Here is a 17,377-nt window from a genome sequence, read left to right as displayed (position 1 = left end):
ACATAGTTTTCCTCAGAAAATTATACAGGTTAATCATGTACATGTATACTAACATAATTATTATTATCTGTTTCACTACAACATTACAGTATTAAGTGTAAACCTTAGAGAGCTTCATTCCAATAAAATTGTTACTGAATTCTGCAGCCGGAATACCGTACAGCAATGCCTTGTTCGGCTCTGGAACTGGTCCAATATACTTGGATGATGTGCACTGCTTCTCTAGCAGCAATCAACTCCTGGAGTGTCCCAGTAGTCCTATCCTTACCAATAACTGTGCCCATAGCGATGATGCTGGAGTAGGATGTGAAGCTCCATGCTCAACTGGAGACATTCGACTGGCTGGAGGCAACATTCCAAATGAAGGCAGGATAGAGATCTGTATGAGTAATGAATGGGGCACTGTTTGTGATGACTCCTGGAGCTCTGCTGATGCTATGGTTGTGTGTCGACAGCTAGGATATTCCACAACAAGTAAATTTTCACATTTTTGTGATTGGTTATGAATGCAAACTTGCAGTTGTATCCATAACATTTACTGTACATAAATGTTTTCATGTGTTTTGTACATGTGTGACTTAAAATGTGTGTACGGAAGATTTACCTATAAATATTGTACTACACTCTAGGCCCCATAAAGTATCATCAAATTAATGATTGCTGCATAAATATCGCTAATAATTCTCTATCGTTTAATAGGAGATAATTATTATGTGTACATGTATGTTAGCCTCAGGGTATAAAATTAATGTAGGCCTAGCTATGTATAGGATATATCACACCTAAGAGGAGGATATGCACCTATACATGTATATCTTTTGCTACCATGGTTACTCCGAGGCGTAGCCGAGGGGTATATAACCATGGTAGTGGAGGATATTACGGGTGCATATCCTCCAAGTAGGTGTGGCATATCTGACTTATACCACCTGACTGCAGCACTATAAAAGGACCTCCCACTAGCAACAATTCAATCCACTGCAAAATACTATGTCAGATTTTACAGCCGTCAAAGAGCTAGTTGAGCAACGCGTTGACTCCTACAGATGCTCAAGAGTTTCCTTGGTCCAAACTCCTTACTGGAGTTGCAAGCTCTTCTTGGATAAAATGTATCTAAACCACGCCCATGGACCCATGGAAGCTTAAGAGTGCAGCTTCCGTGTTTCTGCCGTCGCTTTGAGTGTTAGTACCGTCAAGCATGACTCTTTTTTCGCTTTCTTGAACAAATGAAAAACTAAAAAACATCTTGCTGTGCATGCCTAGTTATGGGGCTGTATGCTAATACTCTATATATCCTACAGCTGTTGACCAATGAGATCAATTAGTGGTGACGTAAGTGTGGTATAAATACCATTGTTACCAATCCACTGAGGTGGTACACATAATTATGTAATCGTCTTCCTTTGCAGATGCTGTGGCGTTCTCTGCAGCACACTTTGGTGCTGGAATAGGGAGTACTTTCCTTGATGGAGTTAGCTGTGGTGGGGAAGAAAACAGTCTTATTGACTGCACTCGAGCTGCATCTGTTATCTGTTCCAATGGTCACAATGAGGACGCTGGAGTGAGGTGTCAAATTGAAGGTTTGTTCATACATTGCAAATTATTGTGATAAAAAACCGTTTAACAGCTACGGGCAGTGTGTGCAGCTACGGAGATGTTCGTCTTGTTGATGGGTCAAACCAGTATGAGGGAAGAGTGGAGGTGTGTATCAATGATCAATGGGGAACTGTATGTGATGACTCGTGGGGCACAGCTGATGCCACATTGGTCTGCAAGCAGCTGGGATATGCTTATACTTCAAGTAAGTGCATGTACTCCACATGGTTTTTCAGAAAAATTAAGTACAGGTTAATCACTAACATTGCTTGTTTCACTTTTAATGTCCAACATTACAGTAAGTAGAAAGCTTGTACAATTTATTTACTGAATTCTGCAGCCGGAGTACCATATAGTAATGCCTTTTTCGGCTCTGGAACTGGTCAAATATACTTGGATGATGTTCAGTGTTCCTCTAGCAGCAGTCAACTCTTGGAGTGTCCTAGTAGTCCTATTCTTACTAACAACTGTGCACACAACGATGATGCTGGAGTAGGATGTGAAGCTCCATGCTCAACTGGAGACATTCGACTGGCTGGAGGCAACATTCCAAATGAAGGCAGGATAGAGATCTGTATGAACAATGAATGGGGCACTGTCTGTGATGACTCCTGGGGCTCTGCTGATGCTACGGTTGTGTGTCGACAGCTAGGATATACTGCAACAGGTAATTTTTATGACAGTTGCAATTGTGTTTTATATTTTACCAAGGCGCTTCGATGGTATAAACCATTGCTCATTATACATAATATTATTGTGTGTGTGGTTTTAGTTGTAATACAATTTGTGTACACTAATCACCCACTGCATGTATATTATTGTCATCAATAAAAACACAACAGGTTTATATATTATGTAGTTGCTTATAAATACAACTATTAATCTCTAGAGTGAAAGCATTTTGTGTTGTTTTGCTAAATAAGTATATGTATGTCGAGAATTACTCTATACACAAATGCTACTTGCAGTGAATTTTCTTGTTTGCAGATGCTGTGGCATTCTCTGCAGCACACTTTGGTGCTGGAATAGGGAGTACTTTCCTTGATGGAGTTAGCTGTGGTGGGGAAGAAAACAGTCTTATTGACTGCACTCGAGCTGCATCTGTTATCTGTTCCAATGGTCACAATGAGGACGCCGGAGTGAGGTGTCAGATTGAAGGTTTGTTATTATAATTATTGCAAAATTATTATGATATAAAAGTTTAACAGATACGGGCAGTGTGTGCAGCTACGGAGATATTCGTCTTGTTGATGGGTCAAACCAGTATCAGGGAAGAGTGGAGGTGTGTATCAATGATCAGTGGGGAACTGTATGCGATGACTCGTGGGGCACAACTGATGCCACATTGGTCTGCAAGCAGCTGGGATATGCTTATACTTCCAGTAAGCCATCATAACTACATCGATTATTATTCTAGGAAAATTATAAGTATGTATTATCAGATGTGCCTTCCATTATATACATACGTAATTGCACATGTACAGATAGTATTTATTACATTAAAACTGAGATAAAATGAGTTTGCTTATGGATTTTGCAGCCGGAACACCGTACAGCAATGCCTTTTTCGGCTCGGGAACTGGTCCCATATACATGGATGATGTGCAGTGCTCCTCTAGCAGTAGTCAGCTCTTGGAATGTTCTAGCAGACCAATTCTGGACCATAATTGTGACCACAGTGATGATGCTGGAGTTGGATGTGAAGGTTTGTATTCATAGCAGGTATAGTCATAAATTACGTTAGTATGTTTCAGCTCCTTGCTTGACTGGAGATATTCGATTGAATGGAGCAAGTGTACCAAATGAAGGCAGAATAGAAATCTGCATAAACAATGAATGGGGCACTGTCTGTGACGACTCATGGGACTCTGCTGATGTAACTGTTGTATGCAGACAATTGGGGTATTCTGATTCAGGTATTTATATCAATTCTAGATCGTAGCTATTCCGAAGGTCCTTTTAGTTATTTGCATATCAATTCTAAGTACTATAATTATTCAGGTGCTGTTGCATTCAGTTCTGCGCACTTTGGTGCTGGGACAGGAAGCATTTTCCTTGATGGTGTGAGCTGTGCTGGTACAGAGAGTAGATTGGTAGACTGTCCTAAAAACTCCATTGTGATTTGCTTCAATCAGCACTCAGAAGACGCTGGAGTCCGTTGTCAAGGTGAGTTCTGCGATTAGCAGTTATCCTCCTTAGACAACAGTACAAATGCGGGTGGTTATCGTCCCCGGCCCTAACTAAGCATGTAAACTGGTTTGAATCCACTTTACTGTAAGGACTTCTGACGTGTACAGACTTCTGAAGTGGCAGTACATTTATTTGCTATTTCATTTACAGTTGTGGACCCATGCTTATCCAATCCATGTGATGCAAATGCCGATTGCATAAAAGAAAGTTCCTTGAGTCCAGTGTTCATGTGTGTATGTCGATCTGGATTCACTGGAACTGGATTTGAGTGTTCAAGTACGTACGTTTGTGAGGTATAATTTACGTTGGCTTAACCATCTTGATCGTGCAGTTCCAGATCCTTGTTTAAGTGGTCCATGTGATGTGAATGCTGTTTGTCATCAAGGTGATCCTCTGAACAGTGAATTCACTTGTACTTGCAACTCTCCATTTCAAGGAGATGGATTTACCTGCACATGTAAGTGTCGATGATTAAATTAATATGTCAATCATCGTCTTCCTGTGCCACAGATCCAGATCCCTGTATCTCTAATCCTTGTGATGTCAATGCTGTCTGTACTAGAAGCAGTGCGAATAATCAAGACTTCATGTGTGAATGCAACTCCCCATTTCAAGGAGACGGATTGACTTGTATATGTGAGCATTGCTACAAATATATATTGTGTCAGTACGATTTGTTGATGTGCCACAGATCCAGATCCCTGTTTCTCTGATCCCTGCGATGCCAATGCGGACTGCACCCGACACGGTGTTACCAACGGAGAATTTGCTTGTACTTGTAGGACTGGGTACACTGGAAGTGGATTCTCATGCAGCGGTATGTAATTAGCCTCGAGGCGTAGCTGCACGAGGGATGAGGTAAAGCTGACTTGTGTTTGCTTGTGTGTATTCCAGCTGTAACTGCTCAACAGAAACTAACAGCTTCTATAGGCTTCTAGCAACGTTCTCGTTCGTGGATTTGCAAACTAAAGCTGTGTTCTTCAGTCACGGCTCATTTTACTTATAGTGAAGGCTGTTGCAGTCTCTTCAGAATTTTTCGTAGCATCATCTGTTTGCACAAAATTTCTTCAATTTATGAGTTAGCCTTGCATGCGCGCTGGTTTTTTGTTAGCTACAAGAGTCTGCAAAGCTGTACTGCCAGCCGGCCAGAGAGCAGCAGCCATTGCGAACTTTAACCTATTGCAGATACAACCCTTTTTCTGTCCCACGTGTGAGATCCTGAGACAAAACACAATTAAGCTACGAAACACTACAATGCTACCAAGAGTTCATAATAGACTGCTACCATGTGTATAATTATTCATCAGGAATGCAAAATACTAAACTTCTACATTGTAGGTCTACAATAAAGCAGTTTATCCTAAATTGAAGATCATGCATTCAACCCATCAGATAGGCTTCTAAGCTTCTCTCCTATAATGATTGTGTGGAATTGAATTCATTGTCAACAGCAATCAGATAATAACGTAACATTATTATACAAAGCAAACTATAATTACCTATTCTATAACACTCTAATAGTCTAATAGTTTTGAGCAAAAGCAAAACATGGCGAGAGGCATTAGCACAGCGCAGCTTGCAACACTTGTTGAATTGAAACTACCACTCATATTCCAACACAGTACTTGATCCTTGTCAGAGCAGTCCCTGTGATCCCAATGCTGATTGTACAAGGGATGGACTTCTCGTGAACACATTTAATTGCTTGTGTATTGCTCCATTCCAAGGAGATGGATTCAACTGTACATGTAAGGGTTGATGATTAAATTAATATGTCAATCATCATCTTCCTGGGCCACAGATCCAAACCCCTGTCTCTCTGATCCCTGTGATGTCAATGCGGACTGCACCAGAGACGGTGTGACCAACGGAGAATTTGCTTGTGCTTGTAGGACTGGGTTCACTGGAAGTGGATTATCATGCAGCGGTACATAATTAATTTCAATGACAACTACGTACCACTGATATTCCAACACAGTACCTGATCCTTGTCTGAGCAGTCCCTGTGATCCCAATGCTGAGTGTACAAGGGATGGACTTCTCGTGAACACATTCAATTGCTTATGTAGTGCTCCATATGAAGGAGATGGATTCACTTGTACTTGTAAGTGTAGTTCAACCTATACTCAATTGCGCATGTGGCTATTAGGATGTACATGTAATGCAGTCGTAATGTTTGAAAAATATAGCTTTTTAGTTCATCCAAAAAATGTGAATTTTACTATTATTTTTCTGCCCTTGCGCAGATCGCAACCCTTGTCTCTCTAATCCTTGTGATGTCAATGCTGACTGTACCAGACTCAGTTTGTCCAATGGGGACTTTACTTGTATTTGTAGGCCTGAATACACAGGAGATGGATTCTCATGCAGTGGTATGTTGATTAATGCATAATTGAAAACACCACAGTCCACTAATCTGTAATTGACGCAGTACCTGATCCCTGCCTGAGTAGTCCTTGTGACCCCAACGCTGACTGTGCAAGAGATGGACTGCTCATGACCACGTTCAATTGTTCCTGCATTTATCCATATGAAGGAGATGGATTCAGTTGCATCTGTAAGTTAATTGGGACATTGACTCGTAAAGCAATCCCCATGAGCAATGCCTATGAATTATAAACTTTAAAGGTACGTTCGTGGCAGCTAACACACATGATTGTATAATGAATTATGGTAGATAGATTTTCATTATTATATTGGGTGTACAGATCCAGATCCCTGTCTCTCTAATCCCTGTGATGTCAATGCTGTCTGTACTAGAAGCAGTGCGAACAATCAAGACTTCGTGTGTGAATGCACCTCCCCATTTCAAGGAGACGGATTGACTTGTATATGTGAGCATTGTTTAAATGTATAATTATTGTGTCAGTGCGATTTGTTGATGTGCCTCAGATCCAAACCCCTGTCTATCTGATCCTTGCGATGTCAATGCGGACTGCACCCGAAACGGTGTAACCAACGGGGAATTTGTTTGTATATGTAGGACTGGGTTCATTGGAAGTGGATTCTCATGCAGCGGTACGTAATTGTAATAGTTGAATTGAAACTACCACTGATATTCCAACACAGTACCTGATCCTTGTCAGAGCAGTCCCTGTGATCCCAATGCTGAGTGTACAAGGGATGGGCTTCTCGTGAACACATTCAATTGCTTGTGTAGTGCTCCATATGAAGGAGATGGATTCAATTGTACTTGTAAGTGCCTATACATATCTGCGCATGATGTGGCTGTATTTGCTATGGGGTTGTGTGCATGTGCTTGTAGTGCAGTCAGTTGCCCACTGAGTTGACAATGTTTGAAGAATGTAGCTTTTTAGTTCATCTGAAAGATGTGCATTTATTATTTTCTGCACTCACAGATCGCAACCCCTGTCTGTCTAATCCTTGTGATGTCAATGCTGACTGTACCAGACTCAGTTTGTCAAATGGGAACTTTACTTGTATTTGTAGGCCTGAATACACCGGAGATGGATTCTCATGCAGTGGTATGTTGATTAATGCGTATAATTGAGAACCCCACAGTCCACTGATCTGTAATTGATGCAGTGCCTGATCCCTGCCTGAGTAGTCCTTGTGACCCCAATGCTGACTGTGCAAGAGATGGACTGCTCATGAACATGTTTAATTGTTCCTGCATTGATCCATATGAAGGAGATGGATTCAGTTGCATCTGTAAGTTAATTGGGACATTGACTCGTAAAGCAATCCCCAATGAGCAATGCCTATATGAATAAAGGTACATACGTGTGCAAATTGGAAGCTAGCACACATGATTGTATAATGAATTATGGCACATTTAGTTTCATCATCGTATTGGGTGTACAGATCCAGATCCCTGCCTCTCTAATCCCTGTGATGTTAATGCTGTCTGTACTAGAAGCAGTGCGAACAATCAAGACTTCGTGTGTGAATGCAACTCCCCATTTCAAGGAGACGGATTGACTTGTATATGTGAGCATTGCTACAAATATACATTATGTCGGTAAACTATTTGTTGATGTGCCACAGATCCAGATCCCTGTTTCTCTGATCCCTGCGATGTCAATGCGGAGTGCACCCGAGATGGTGTAACCAACGGGGAATTTGCTTGTACTTGTAGAACTGGGTTCACTGGAAGTGGATTCTCATGCAGCGGTACGTATGTAACTGTATCAGTTGAATTGAAACTACCACTGATATTCCAACACAGTGCCTGATCCTTGTCTGAGCAGTCCCTGTGATCCCAATGCTGAGTGTACAAGGGATGGACTTCTCGTGAACACATTCAATTGCTTGTGTTGTGCTCCATATGAAGGAGATGGATTCAGTTGTACTTGTAAGTGTAGTTCAAACTATACTCAGACTTCTAGTGCAGTCATGCATTGCCGCCCGCTGAGTAGCTTTTTAGTTCATCCGACATTATACTTTTTTCTGCCCTCTCGTAGATCGCAACCCTTGTCTCTCTAATCCTTGTGATGTCAATGCTGACTGTACCAGACTCAGTTTGTCCAATGGGGACTTTACTTGTATTTGTAGGCCTGAATACACAGGAGATGGATTCTCATGCAGTGGTATGTTGATTAATGCGTATAATTGAAAACACCACAGTCTACTGATCTCTAATTGACATAGTACCTGATCCCTGCCTGAGTAGTCCTTGTGACCCCAATGCTGACTGTGCAAGAGATGGACTGCTCATGACCATGTTCAATTGTTCCTGCATTTATCCATATGAAGGAGATGGATTCAGTTGCATCTGTAAGTTAATTGGTACATGGACTCGTAAAGCGATCCCCATGAGCAATGCCTATGAATTATAAACTTTAAAGGTACGTACGTGGCACACATGATTGTATAATGAATTATGGTAGATCGATTTTTCATTATCGTATTGGGTGTACAGATCCAGATCCCTGTCTCTCTGATCCCTGTGATGTCAATGCTGTCTGTACTAGAAGCAGTGCGAACAATCAAGACTTCGTGTGTGAATGCAACTCCCCATTTCAAGAAGACGGATTGACTTGTATATGTGAGCAGTGCTACAAGTAATATAATTATTGTGTCGATACGATATGTTGATGTGCCACAGATCCAAACCCCTGTCTTTCTGATCCCTGCGATGCCAATGCGGACTGCACCCGAAACAGTGTAACCAACGGGGAATTTGCATGTACTTGTAGAACTGGATTCACTGGAAGTGGATTATCATGCAGCGGTGCGTAATTGTATTAGTTGAATTAAAACTACCACTGATATTCAAACACAGTACCTGATCCTTGTCAGAGCAGTCCCTGTGATCCCAATGCTGAGTGTACAAGGGATGGACTTCTCGTGAATACATTCAATTGCTTGTGTAGTGCTCCATATGAAGGAGATGGATTCAGTTGTACTTGTAAGTGTAGTTCAAACTATACTCAGACTTCTATATATAGTGCAGTCAGTTGCCGCCCGCTGAGTAACTTTTAGTTCATCCGAAAGATGTACATTTTACTATTTTCTGCCCTCACAGATCGCAACCCTTGTCTCTCTAATCCTTGTGATGTCAATGCTGACTGTACTAGACTCAGTTTGTCCAATGGGGACTTTACTTGTATTTGTAGGCCTGAATACACCGGAGATGGATTCTCATGCAGTGGTATGTGCGTCTAATTGAAAACCCCACACTCCACTGATCTGTAATTGACGCAGTGCCTGATCCCTGCCTGAGTAGTCCTTGTGACCCCAATGCTGACTGTGCAAGAGATGGACTGCTCATGACCACGTTCAATTGTTCCTGCATTTATCCATATGAAGGAGATGGATTCAGTTGCATCTGTAAGTTAATTGGGACATTGACTCGTAAAGCAATCCCCATGAGCAATGCCTATGAATTATAAACTTTAAAGGTACGTACGTGGCAGCTAACACACATGATTGTATAATGAATTATGGTAGAAAGATTTTTCATTATCGTATTGGGTGTAAAGATCCAGATCCCTGTCTCTCTGATCCCTGTGATGTCAATGCTGTCTGTACTAGAAGCAGTGCGAACAATCAAGACTTCGTGTGTGAATGCAACTCCCCATTTCAAGAAGACGGATTGACTTGTATATGTGAGCAGTGCTACAAATAATATAATTATTGTGTCGATACGATATGTTGATGTGCCACAGATCCAAACCCCTGTCTTTCTGATCCCTGCGATGCCAATGCGGACTGCACCCGAAACAGTGTAACCAACGGGGAATTTGCTTGTACTTGTAGAACTGGATTCACTGGAAGTGGATTATCATGCAGCGGTGCGTAATTGTATTAGTTGAATTAAAACTACCACTGATATTCAAACACAGTACCTGATCCTTGTCAGAGCAGTCCCTGTGATCCCAATGCTGAGTGTACAAGGGATGGACTTCTCGTGAATACATTCAATTGCTTGTGTAGTGCTCCATATGAAGGAGATGGATTCAGTTGTACTTGTAAGTGTAGTTCAAACTATACTCAGACTTCTATATATAGTGCAGTCAGTTGCCGCCCGCTGAGTAACTTTTAGTTCATCCGAAAGATGTGCATTTTACTATTTTCTGCCCTCACAGATCGCAACCCTTGTCTCTCTAATCCTTGTGATGTCAATGCTGACTGTACTAGACTCAGTTTGTCCAATGGGGACTTTACTTGTATTTGTAGGCCTGAATACACCGGAGATGGATTCTCATGCAGTGGTATGTGCGTCTAATTGAAAACCCCACACTCCACTGATCTGTAATTGACGCAGTGCCTGATCCCTGCCTGAGTAGTCCTTGTGACCCCAATGCTGACTGTGCAAGAGATGGACTGCTCATGACCACATTCAATTGTTCCTGCATTTATCCATATGAAGGAGATGGATTCAGTTGCATCTGTAAGTTAATTGGGACATTGACTCGTAAAGCAATCCCCATGAGCAATGCCTATGAATTATAAACTTTAAAGGTACGTACGTGGCAGCTAACACACATGATTGTATAATGAATTATGGTAGATAGATTTTTCATTATCGTATTGGGTGTAAAGATCCAGATCCCTGTCTCTCTGATCCCTGTGATGTCAATGCTGTCTGTACTAGAAGCAGTGCGAACAATCAAGACTTCGTGTGTGAATGCAACTCTCCATTTCAAGGAGGCGGATTGACTTGCACATGTGAGCATTGCAATAGTATAATTATTGTGTCAGTACGATTTGTTGATATGCCACAGATCCAAACCCCTGTCTATCTGATCCCTGCGATGTCAATGCAGACTGCACCCGAAACGGTGTAACCAACGGGGAATTTGTTTGTACCTGTAGGACTGGTTTCACTGGAAGTGGATTCTCATGCAGCGGTACGTAATTGTATCAGTTGAATTGAAACTACCACTGATATTCCAACACAGTACCTGATCCTTGTCAGAGCAGTCCCTGTGATCCCAATGCTGAGTGTACAAGGGATGGGCTTCTCGTGAACACGTTCAATTGCTTGTGTAATGCTCCATATGAAGGAGATGGATTCAGTTGTACTTGTAAGTGTAGTTCAAACTAAACTCAATTACATATCTGTGCATGTGGCGCGGTTGTGTACACTTGTAGTGCAGTCAGTTGCCCGTTGAGTTGACAATGTTTGAATTCCAAAAGATGTGCATTTTACTGTTTTTTGCCCTCGTGTAGATCGCAACCCCTGTCTCTCTAGCCCTTGTGATATCAATGCTGACTGTACCAGACTCAGTTTGTCCAATGGGGACTTTACTTGTATTTGTAGGCCTGAATACACAGGAAATGGATTCTCATGCAGTGGTATGTTGATTAATGCGTATAATTGAATACCCACAGTCCACTGATATGTAATTGACGCAGTGCCTGATCCCTGCCTGAGTAGTCCTTGTGACCCCAATGCTGACTGTGCAAGAGATGGACTGCTCATGACCACGTTCAATTGTTCCTGCATTGATCCATATGAAGGAGATGGATTCAGTTGCATCTGTAAGTTAATTGGGACATTGACTCGTAAAGAGATCCCCATGAGCAATGCCTATATGAATAAAAGTACATACGTCTGCAAATTGGCAGCTAGCACACATGATTGTATAATGAATTATGGTACATGTAGATAGATTTTACATCATCGTATTGGGTGTACAGATCCAGATCCCTGTCTCTCTAATCCCTGTGATGTCAATGCTGTCTGTACTAGAAGCAGTGCGAACAATCAAGACTTCGTGTGTGAATGCAACTCCCCATTTCAAGGAGACGGATTGACTTGTATATGTGAGTATTGCTACAAATATATATTGTGTCGGTAAACTATTTTTTGATGTGCCACAGATCCAGATCCCTGTTTCTCTGATCCCTGCGATGTCAATGCGGACTGCACCCGAGACGGTGTAACCAACGGGGAATTTGCTTGTACTTGTAGAACTGGGTTCACTGGAAGTGGATTCTCATGCAGCGGTACGTAATTGTATCAGTTGAATTGAAACTACCACTGATATTCCAACACAGTACCTGATCCTTGTCTGAGCAGTCCCTGTGATCCCAATGCTGAGTGTACAAGGGATGGGCTTCTCGTGAACACATTCAATTGCTTATGTAGTGCTCCATATGAAGGAGATGGATTCAGTTGTACTTGTAAGTGCCTGTACCTAATTACATATCTGCGCATGTGGCTATACTAGGGTGACACAAGGTGTCATGGGGTGAGCGTGTTAGCACTTGCTTGTCTTTCTTGGTCACTCTGTCTTCGAAGCCTTTGGGATATATCCAGCCTTTGTTGTTTGTGTTTGGCTAGCCTGACTTCTTTCTCTTCAGCTGTTTCTTGGGCTCTTGCTTGTCTCTCTCGATCCCTCCTTATTCGAAGTCTTTCTTGTTTGCGTTCGTTGTCAGGAATACACAAAATTGGTAAGGACCGCGTGTGTAAAAACCAGCTATCAGGCCGTACCACCGTACCATTACATACATACAGAGAAATTTCCTACCATCGTCACTAAGTTAGGGCTCGCTACGCTCGCCCCAATTAGCTACATGGTTGTATGCACGTGCTTGTAGTGCAGTCAGTTGCCCACTGAGTTGACCATGTTTGAAAATGTAGCTTTATAGTTCATCCGAAAGATGTGCATTTATTTTTCTGCCCTCACAGATCGCAACCCCTGTCTCTCTAATCCTTGTGATGTCAATGCTGGCTGTACCAGACTCAGTTTGTCCAATGGGAACTTTACTTGTATTTGTAGGCCTGAATACACCGGAGATGGATTCTCATGCAGTGGTATGTTGATCAGTTAATGCAAGCATCACAGTCCACTAATCTGTAATTGACACAGTACCTGATCCCTGCCTGAGTAGTCCTTGTGACCCCAATGCTGACTGTGCAAGAGATGGACTGCTCATGACCACGTTCAATTGTTCCTGCTTTGATCCATATGAAGGAGATGGATTCAGTTGCATCTGTAAGTTCCAATGTGCAATGCCTATGAATTAGAACTTTAAAGGTACGTACGTACTTATACAAATTGGCAGCTTAACACATTTAATTTGTATAAAGAATTATGGTAGGTAGATTTTCAAATATCGTATTGGGTGTACAGATCCAAATCCCTGTCTCTCTAATCCCTGTGATGTCAATGCTGTCTGTACTAGAAGCAGTGCGAACAATCAAGACTTCGTGTGTGAATGCAACTCCCCATTTCAAGGCGACGGATTGACTTGTATATGTGAGGATTGTTACAAATATAAATTATGTCCGGTAAATGATTCGTTGATGTGCCATAGATGCAAATCCAAATCCCTGTCTCTCTGATCCCTGTGATATAAATGCGAACTGCACAGACAGTGTGACCAATGGGGAATTTGCTTGTACTTGTATGACTGGATTTACTGGAAATGGATTTTCATGCAGCGGTATGTTGATTGACTTTAGTAAAACCATGCACTACTGATCTATTTTCAAACACATTGCCTGATAAAGTGCAAAGGGAGCTAGATCTAGTACACTTTCGCTATTTCATTCCCCAAGTATAAATTCATCCATAGGGGAAAGGGTCACACATAGGCAACATTTCCTTACAAAGGTGCTCCCCATTACACAAAAATAGATAAAGAGTAACAGTCTAAAAATTGTAAGCAACTACTAAAAGTACTACCGTATAGCCGGTAATTTTCAGGGGGCAAAACATTGGTTGAGCAATAATTATTTATTTATTCAACTTTGTGGATAATGTTTTCGTTGTTGCTGCTTGCACTTGCAGGTAAAGGTGATATAATTATAGGCAGCATCTTGGAAATATTGACAATGTAATAGGCAAATTTAATTGCAAAACACTATTGCTCATGCGCAGAGTGGCTCTAAATTAGACAAGGTCGCTCGTAAAATATTCGTGGTCAGAGCCTCCAACCATGAAAACCACGAATAATTATTTTGTCCCCCGGAAATTACCTGCTATAATTATACGGTATATGAACAACTCTAGGCAATTGTAGCGGGTAACGAGTTCCATATAGAAAAATACTATACAAAAAAGGAAAATCTGTAGTAGCGTATTTACAAAATAAGGAACGACCCTGAGAACGAGCATCGTAGGAGTAAAAATCCGAAAATTGAAGGTAATCTATTTTTATACGTCTGTTAACAGTAAGGTAGCCAGTTGAGATTTTGTCTACACTCATCGTATGGTTCCTACTGTATTCTATTCCATTTGGCCGCTATCCACCTTGCTGCCCTTTTCATACATTTTCTAGTTTACTGACGTTGCACAATTTGTGCGGAGACCAAATGCAGACTGGAGAACTAAACTAAAGCATACTCAGTGTATAATTATGCTTCATCTTAGAAGAATACTATGGTGGAGGTTCCTCCTTTATAATAGGTTCGAGGGTTTGGATGCCTTCATTGCAGTGTAGTTCACATGTTTAATTATTATTTTTCGTACTTATTATATAATTACTCCCAGATATTTAAATGATGGCAACTCACTCCAATGCAGTGCCATCCACGTGCTGCTAGTTATGTGTTTCCAAGAAATGGATAATTATAATAATTATGCTGCTCAAGCTATAGCACTTGTATTGATTGTAGTTGTTAAACATTAATGTTCGTCTATCATGAATCTAAAATTTCTTTGTACGATGTTATAGGTACTAGGATTTATAAGTCATGCAAGAAAGAACCAAAAAGCACAGAAACAAGTGGCCTTGTGTGTACCATGCTTTGTTAATGTAACATCAGATAATCATGCATGTGCTCACTGTTTTTTAGTTTACAGAATAATGATTGTTAATTTTTTCACTGCAAATTCTTCTTTGTAGATGTAGTACAACAACCAACATGTATCCCAGGCAACCGCAAAGCCAATGAAGATACAATTGTTGCTGTCATTGGTGATTATCAATTGCCTGCTGTAAGCTTAAAACTAATATTATTATAGTCTGTAATAACTATTATGTTTTCAGCAACTGACTGAAGAGCTACAAGGACAGTTTAAAGAAACACTTGAAAACATTTTGAATGCTTACTGTTCTGCTTTCCAAGCTGCATGTATCTTTGATCAACTAAGGTAGGTTTATTTATTAAGGTTGTATGTATACTTTGTCACTGCATGCATGTAGCTATGTGAGGCCATGTGTGACTATTGTGAATGTTGAGAAGAGTAGTGGTGGACTTGCTGTCATTTTTTACGCTTCTGTTGGTGAACAGAGGCTAAGTGAAGAAGCAGTAACTACTGGTATACAGGTAACTCAACAATATAAATTGTATGTATTGCTAATAATTATTTCTCACACATCCATTGTGTACTACTGTATCCATCAGGCTGGAATAGACAGTGGCAATACTCAAGCAGCAGGTTTTGAGCAGGTAACTCTGATAACAGTTGACGACTACATGTAGCAGACCTCACTACCAGTGGTGATAGGAGCTGCTGTTGGAGCTGTACTTGGTGCTGCTATATTGTTAGTAATCCTGATCGTGATAATAATGTAAGGAGATGTTGTTTTAGCATGCTTACTGCACTTATACATGTAATTGTCTTCATCTCAGACTTTTGAAGAAGAGGAAAGGCAAAACATACGAATTTTATACTAACGATAATGCTTTTGAAAGGTCACTTCATCAAGAAAATCCAGCTTTTTCTGCTAGTGAAAATAACTACACGCTTCCATTGAAAAAAGATCAAACTGATTAAATTGATACCATTTTTTTAAATTAATAGACATAGTTAATGTTTAAACTGCGGACTGAATATACATGACTGTTTGTTTCCCCTTATATTTATTGTGGCCACTTTTGGGCCTGACAATCGACTTTATGGTGTTCTTATTGCTACTTATCACATGGGCATTATGATGAATGTATACAGCGTCAACATGTTCACCAGCCATCAGCCATCAGCAATTATTAAACAGTTGGACTCCCCGGGCCCCTTGTTCGTTCCAGTTTTAAGTTAGCTGCCTGCTAAGACATCTCGAACTTTGATCTGGCGTCATCACATGTAGCCGGTACCTCTCCCCCCAGCCAGAAGCAAAGAGCCCACACGCACCGAGAAAACTCTCCACCAAACAGCCTGACACTACAGTTGCAGAAAGGGTGGGCTTACCTCCGATCCAATTGTGGAATGATAATAATAAAAGGGGGAGTAAAGAACAGTGTTGTCAATTGCATAGACAAATTAACTACGGCACTAAAGTGCAAACCCTCGGCTGGTGACATGATAATAAAGAAACCAGAAGAGTGATAATGCAGTGGATGTAGCATGATGACTAGCACAGCAACTCAAGAGCAATAAAACTAAACCAGACTGGGAAACATTGAGTGGTACATGTCACATTAGACATGCACTGTGGACTGGGATTACAGCAAAGAAGCCTGGAGTCTTAGGCTTAGAGAGGTATGGCTCCTGCCAGGCTGCTGGAGTATAGGATCCAGAGTCAACCTTAACCAACACCAGTCACAATTTTACTTCAATTGTTCCTGGTACGGATCACTTCAGCTGCAACTACGTAATCAAGGCCACGTGTAGCTAGCTAGCTGCCAACATAGATTGATTTTTTTTTTTTTCATAAACAGTAGTAGATCTACAGTACACATCAGGTAAAAAAGCTATAGTACAAAAAATATAAATAAACATGTAAGGATAGAATTAGTTACAACGAGTTAAAGGCGAGCTTCTTGCATGGATGACAGAATTGTGGACTGGGTGGCCACGTGATGATCGGGCCCTGTATTGACGAGCGTAGCAGTGAGAAGGCTAATTTGCATCTTAGCCAGCGTAGTGTGTTGTTATAGGTCTGATCCCATTTGGCGGAAAGCATGGAGGCTAAGTCTCTTATAGAATGTAGTGGCCTCCCTATATATAGTCTCTTATAGAATGTAGTGGCCTCCCTAGCTATGGCTAAACCTCCAGTAGCGGAGAGAACTAGCGGGGAAAAGGTGGCATGTTAAATTTCCCTTATCCTTTGTTCATAAGCTCTCTTCTTAATCTGTTCGCGCTTACGATAGATGGTTTGGGGATCTGTGTGTCTGTTGGAAGGGGCGTGGGACTCTAACGTCAAAGTATGTTCTCTCAAATGTGCCTCCCCAAACACCATTAGCAGCGATGTCCAGTCTTGCTCCTGCTTGGACATTGGCACTCGCTCC

General features: G+C 41.3%; 1 protein-coding gene across 22 annotated transcripts in view; it reads left to right on the top strand.

Annotated features, from left to right (window-relative positions):
* Positions 1 to 16,110, top strand: part of LOC135350948 (uncharacterized) — a 32,815-nt gene extending 16,705 nt beyond the window's left edge. For 8 of the 22 annotated variants that reach the window (XM_064549817.1, XM_064549826.1, XM_064549833.1 and 5 more), the window contains 55 exons: positions 148 to 474; positions 1,410 to 1,580; positions 1,628 to 1,801; positions 1,937 to 2,263; positions 2,584 to 2,754; positions 2,805 to 2,978; positions 3,137 to 3,301; positions 3,351 to 3,512; positions 3,598 to 3,762; positions 3,937 to 4,062; positions 4,118 to 4,243; positions 4,297 to 4,422; positions 4,478 to 4,603; positions 5,409 to 5,534; positions 5,588 to 5,713; positions 5,765 to 5,890; positions 6,033 to 6,158; positions 6,218 to 6,343; positions 6,495 to 6,620; positions 6,679 to 6,804; positions 6,856 to 6,981; positions 7,146 to 7,271; positions 7,333 to 7,458; positions 7,612 to 7,737; positions 7,795 to 7,920; positions 7,976 to 8,101; positions 8,211 to 8,336; positions 8,398 to 8,523; positions 8,669 to 8,794; positions 8,855 to 8,980; positions 9,032 to 9,157; positions 9,275 to 9,400; positions 9,454 to 9,579; positions 9,732 to 9,857; positions 9,918 to 10,043; positions 10,095 to 10,220; positions 10,338 to 10,463; positions 10,517 to 10,642; positions 10,795 to 10,920; positions 10,977 to 11,102; positions 11,154 to 11,279; positions 11,425 to 11,550; positions 11,611 to 11,736; positions 11,896 to 12,021; positions 12,079 to 12,204; positions 12,256 to 12,381; positions 12,890 to 13,015; positions 13,071 to 13,196; positions 13,335 to 13,460; positions 13,519 to 13,647; positions 15,052 to 15,143; positions 15,196 to 15,299; positions 15,352 to 15,475; positions 15,554 to 15,720; positions 15,782 to 16,110. In XM_064549817.1, the coding sequence (XP_064405887.1) occupies positions 148 to 474; positions 1,410 to 1,580; positions 1,628 to 1,801; positions 1,937 to 2,263; positions 2,584 to 2,754; positions 2,805 to 2,978; positions 3,137 to 3,301; positions 3,351 to 3,512; positions 3,598 to 3,762; positions 3,937 to 4,062; positions 4,118 to 4,243; positions 4,297 to 4,422; positions 4,478 to 4,603; positions 5,409 to 5,534; positions 5,588 to 5,713; positions 5,765 to 5,890; positions 6,033 to 6,158; positions 6,218 to 6,343; positions 6,495 to 6,620; positions 6,679 to 6,804; positions 6,856 to 6,981; positions 7,146 to 7,271; positions 7,333 to 7,458; positions 7,612 to 7,737; positions 7,795 to 7,920; positions 7,976 to 8,101; positions 8,211 to 8,336; positions 8,398 to 8,523; positions 8,669 to 8,794; positions 8,855 to 8,980; positions 9,032 to 9,157; positions 9,275 to 9,400; positions 9,454 to 9,579; positions 9,732 to 9,857; positions 9,918 to 10,043; positions 10,095 to 10,220; positions 10,338 to 10,463; positions 10,517 to 10,642; positions 10,795 to 10,920; positions 10,977 to 11,102; positions 11,154 to 11,279; positions 11,425 to 11,550; positions 11,611 to 11,736; positions 11,896 to 12,021; positions 12,079 to 12,204; positions 12,256 to 12,381; positions 12,890 to 13,015; positions 13,071 to 13,196; positions 13,335 to 13,460; positions 13,519 to 13,647; positions 15,052 to 15,143; positions 15,196 to 15,299; positions 15,352 to 15,475; positions 15,554 to 15,631 (7,403 nt within the window). In that variant the 3' untranslated portion in view covers positions 15,632 to 15,720; positions 15,782 to 16,110. The other 14 variants (XM_064549828.1, XM_064549818.1, XM_064549832.1 and 11 more) reach the window with 14 other exon arrangements.
* The last annotated feature ends 1,267 nt before the right edge of the window (positions 16,111 to 17,377 follow it).

This window comes from Halichondria panicea, chromosome 17 (assembly GCF_963675165.1).
Source record: "Halichondria panicea chromosome 17, odHalPani1.1, whole genome shotgun sequence".
NCBI lineage: Eukaryota > Metazoa > Porifera > Demospongiae > Suberitida > Halichondriidae > Halichondria > Halichondria panicea.
The sequence above is the reverse complement of the archived record's forward strand: the minus strand, read 5'-3'. Positions and strand labels throughout refer to the sequence as shown.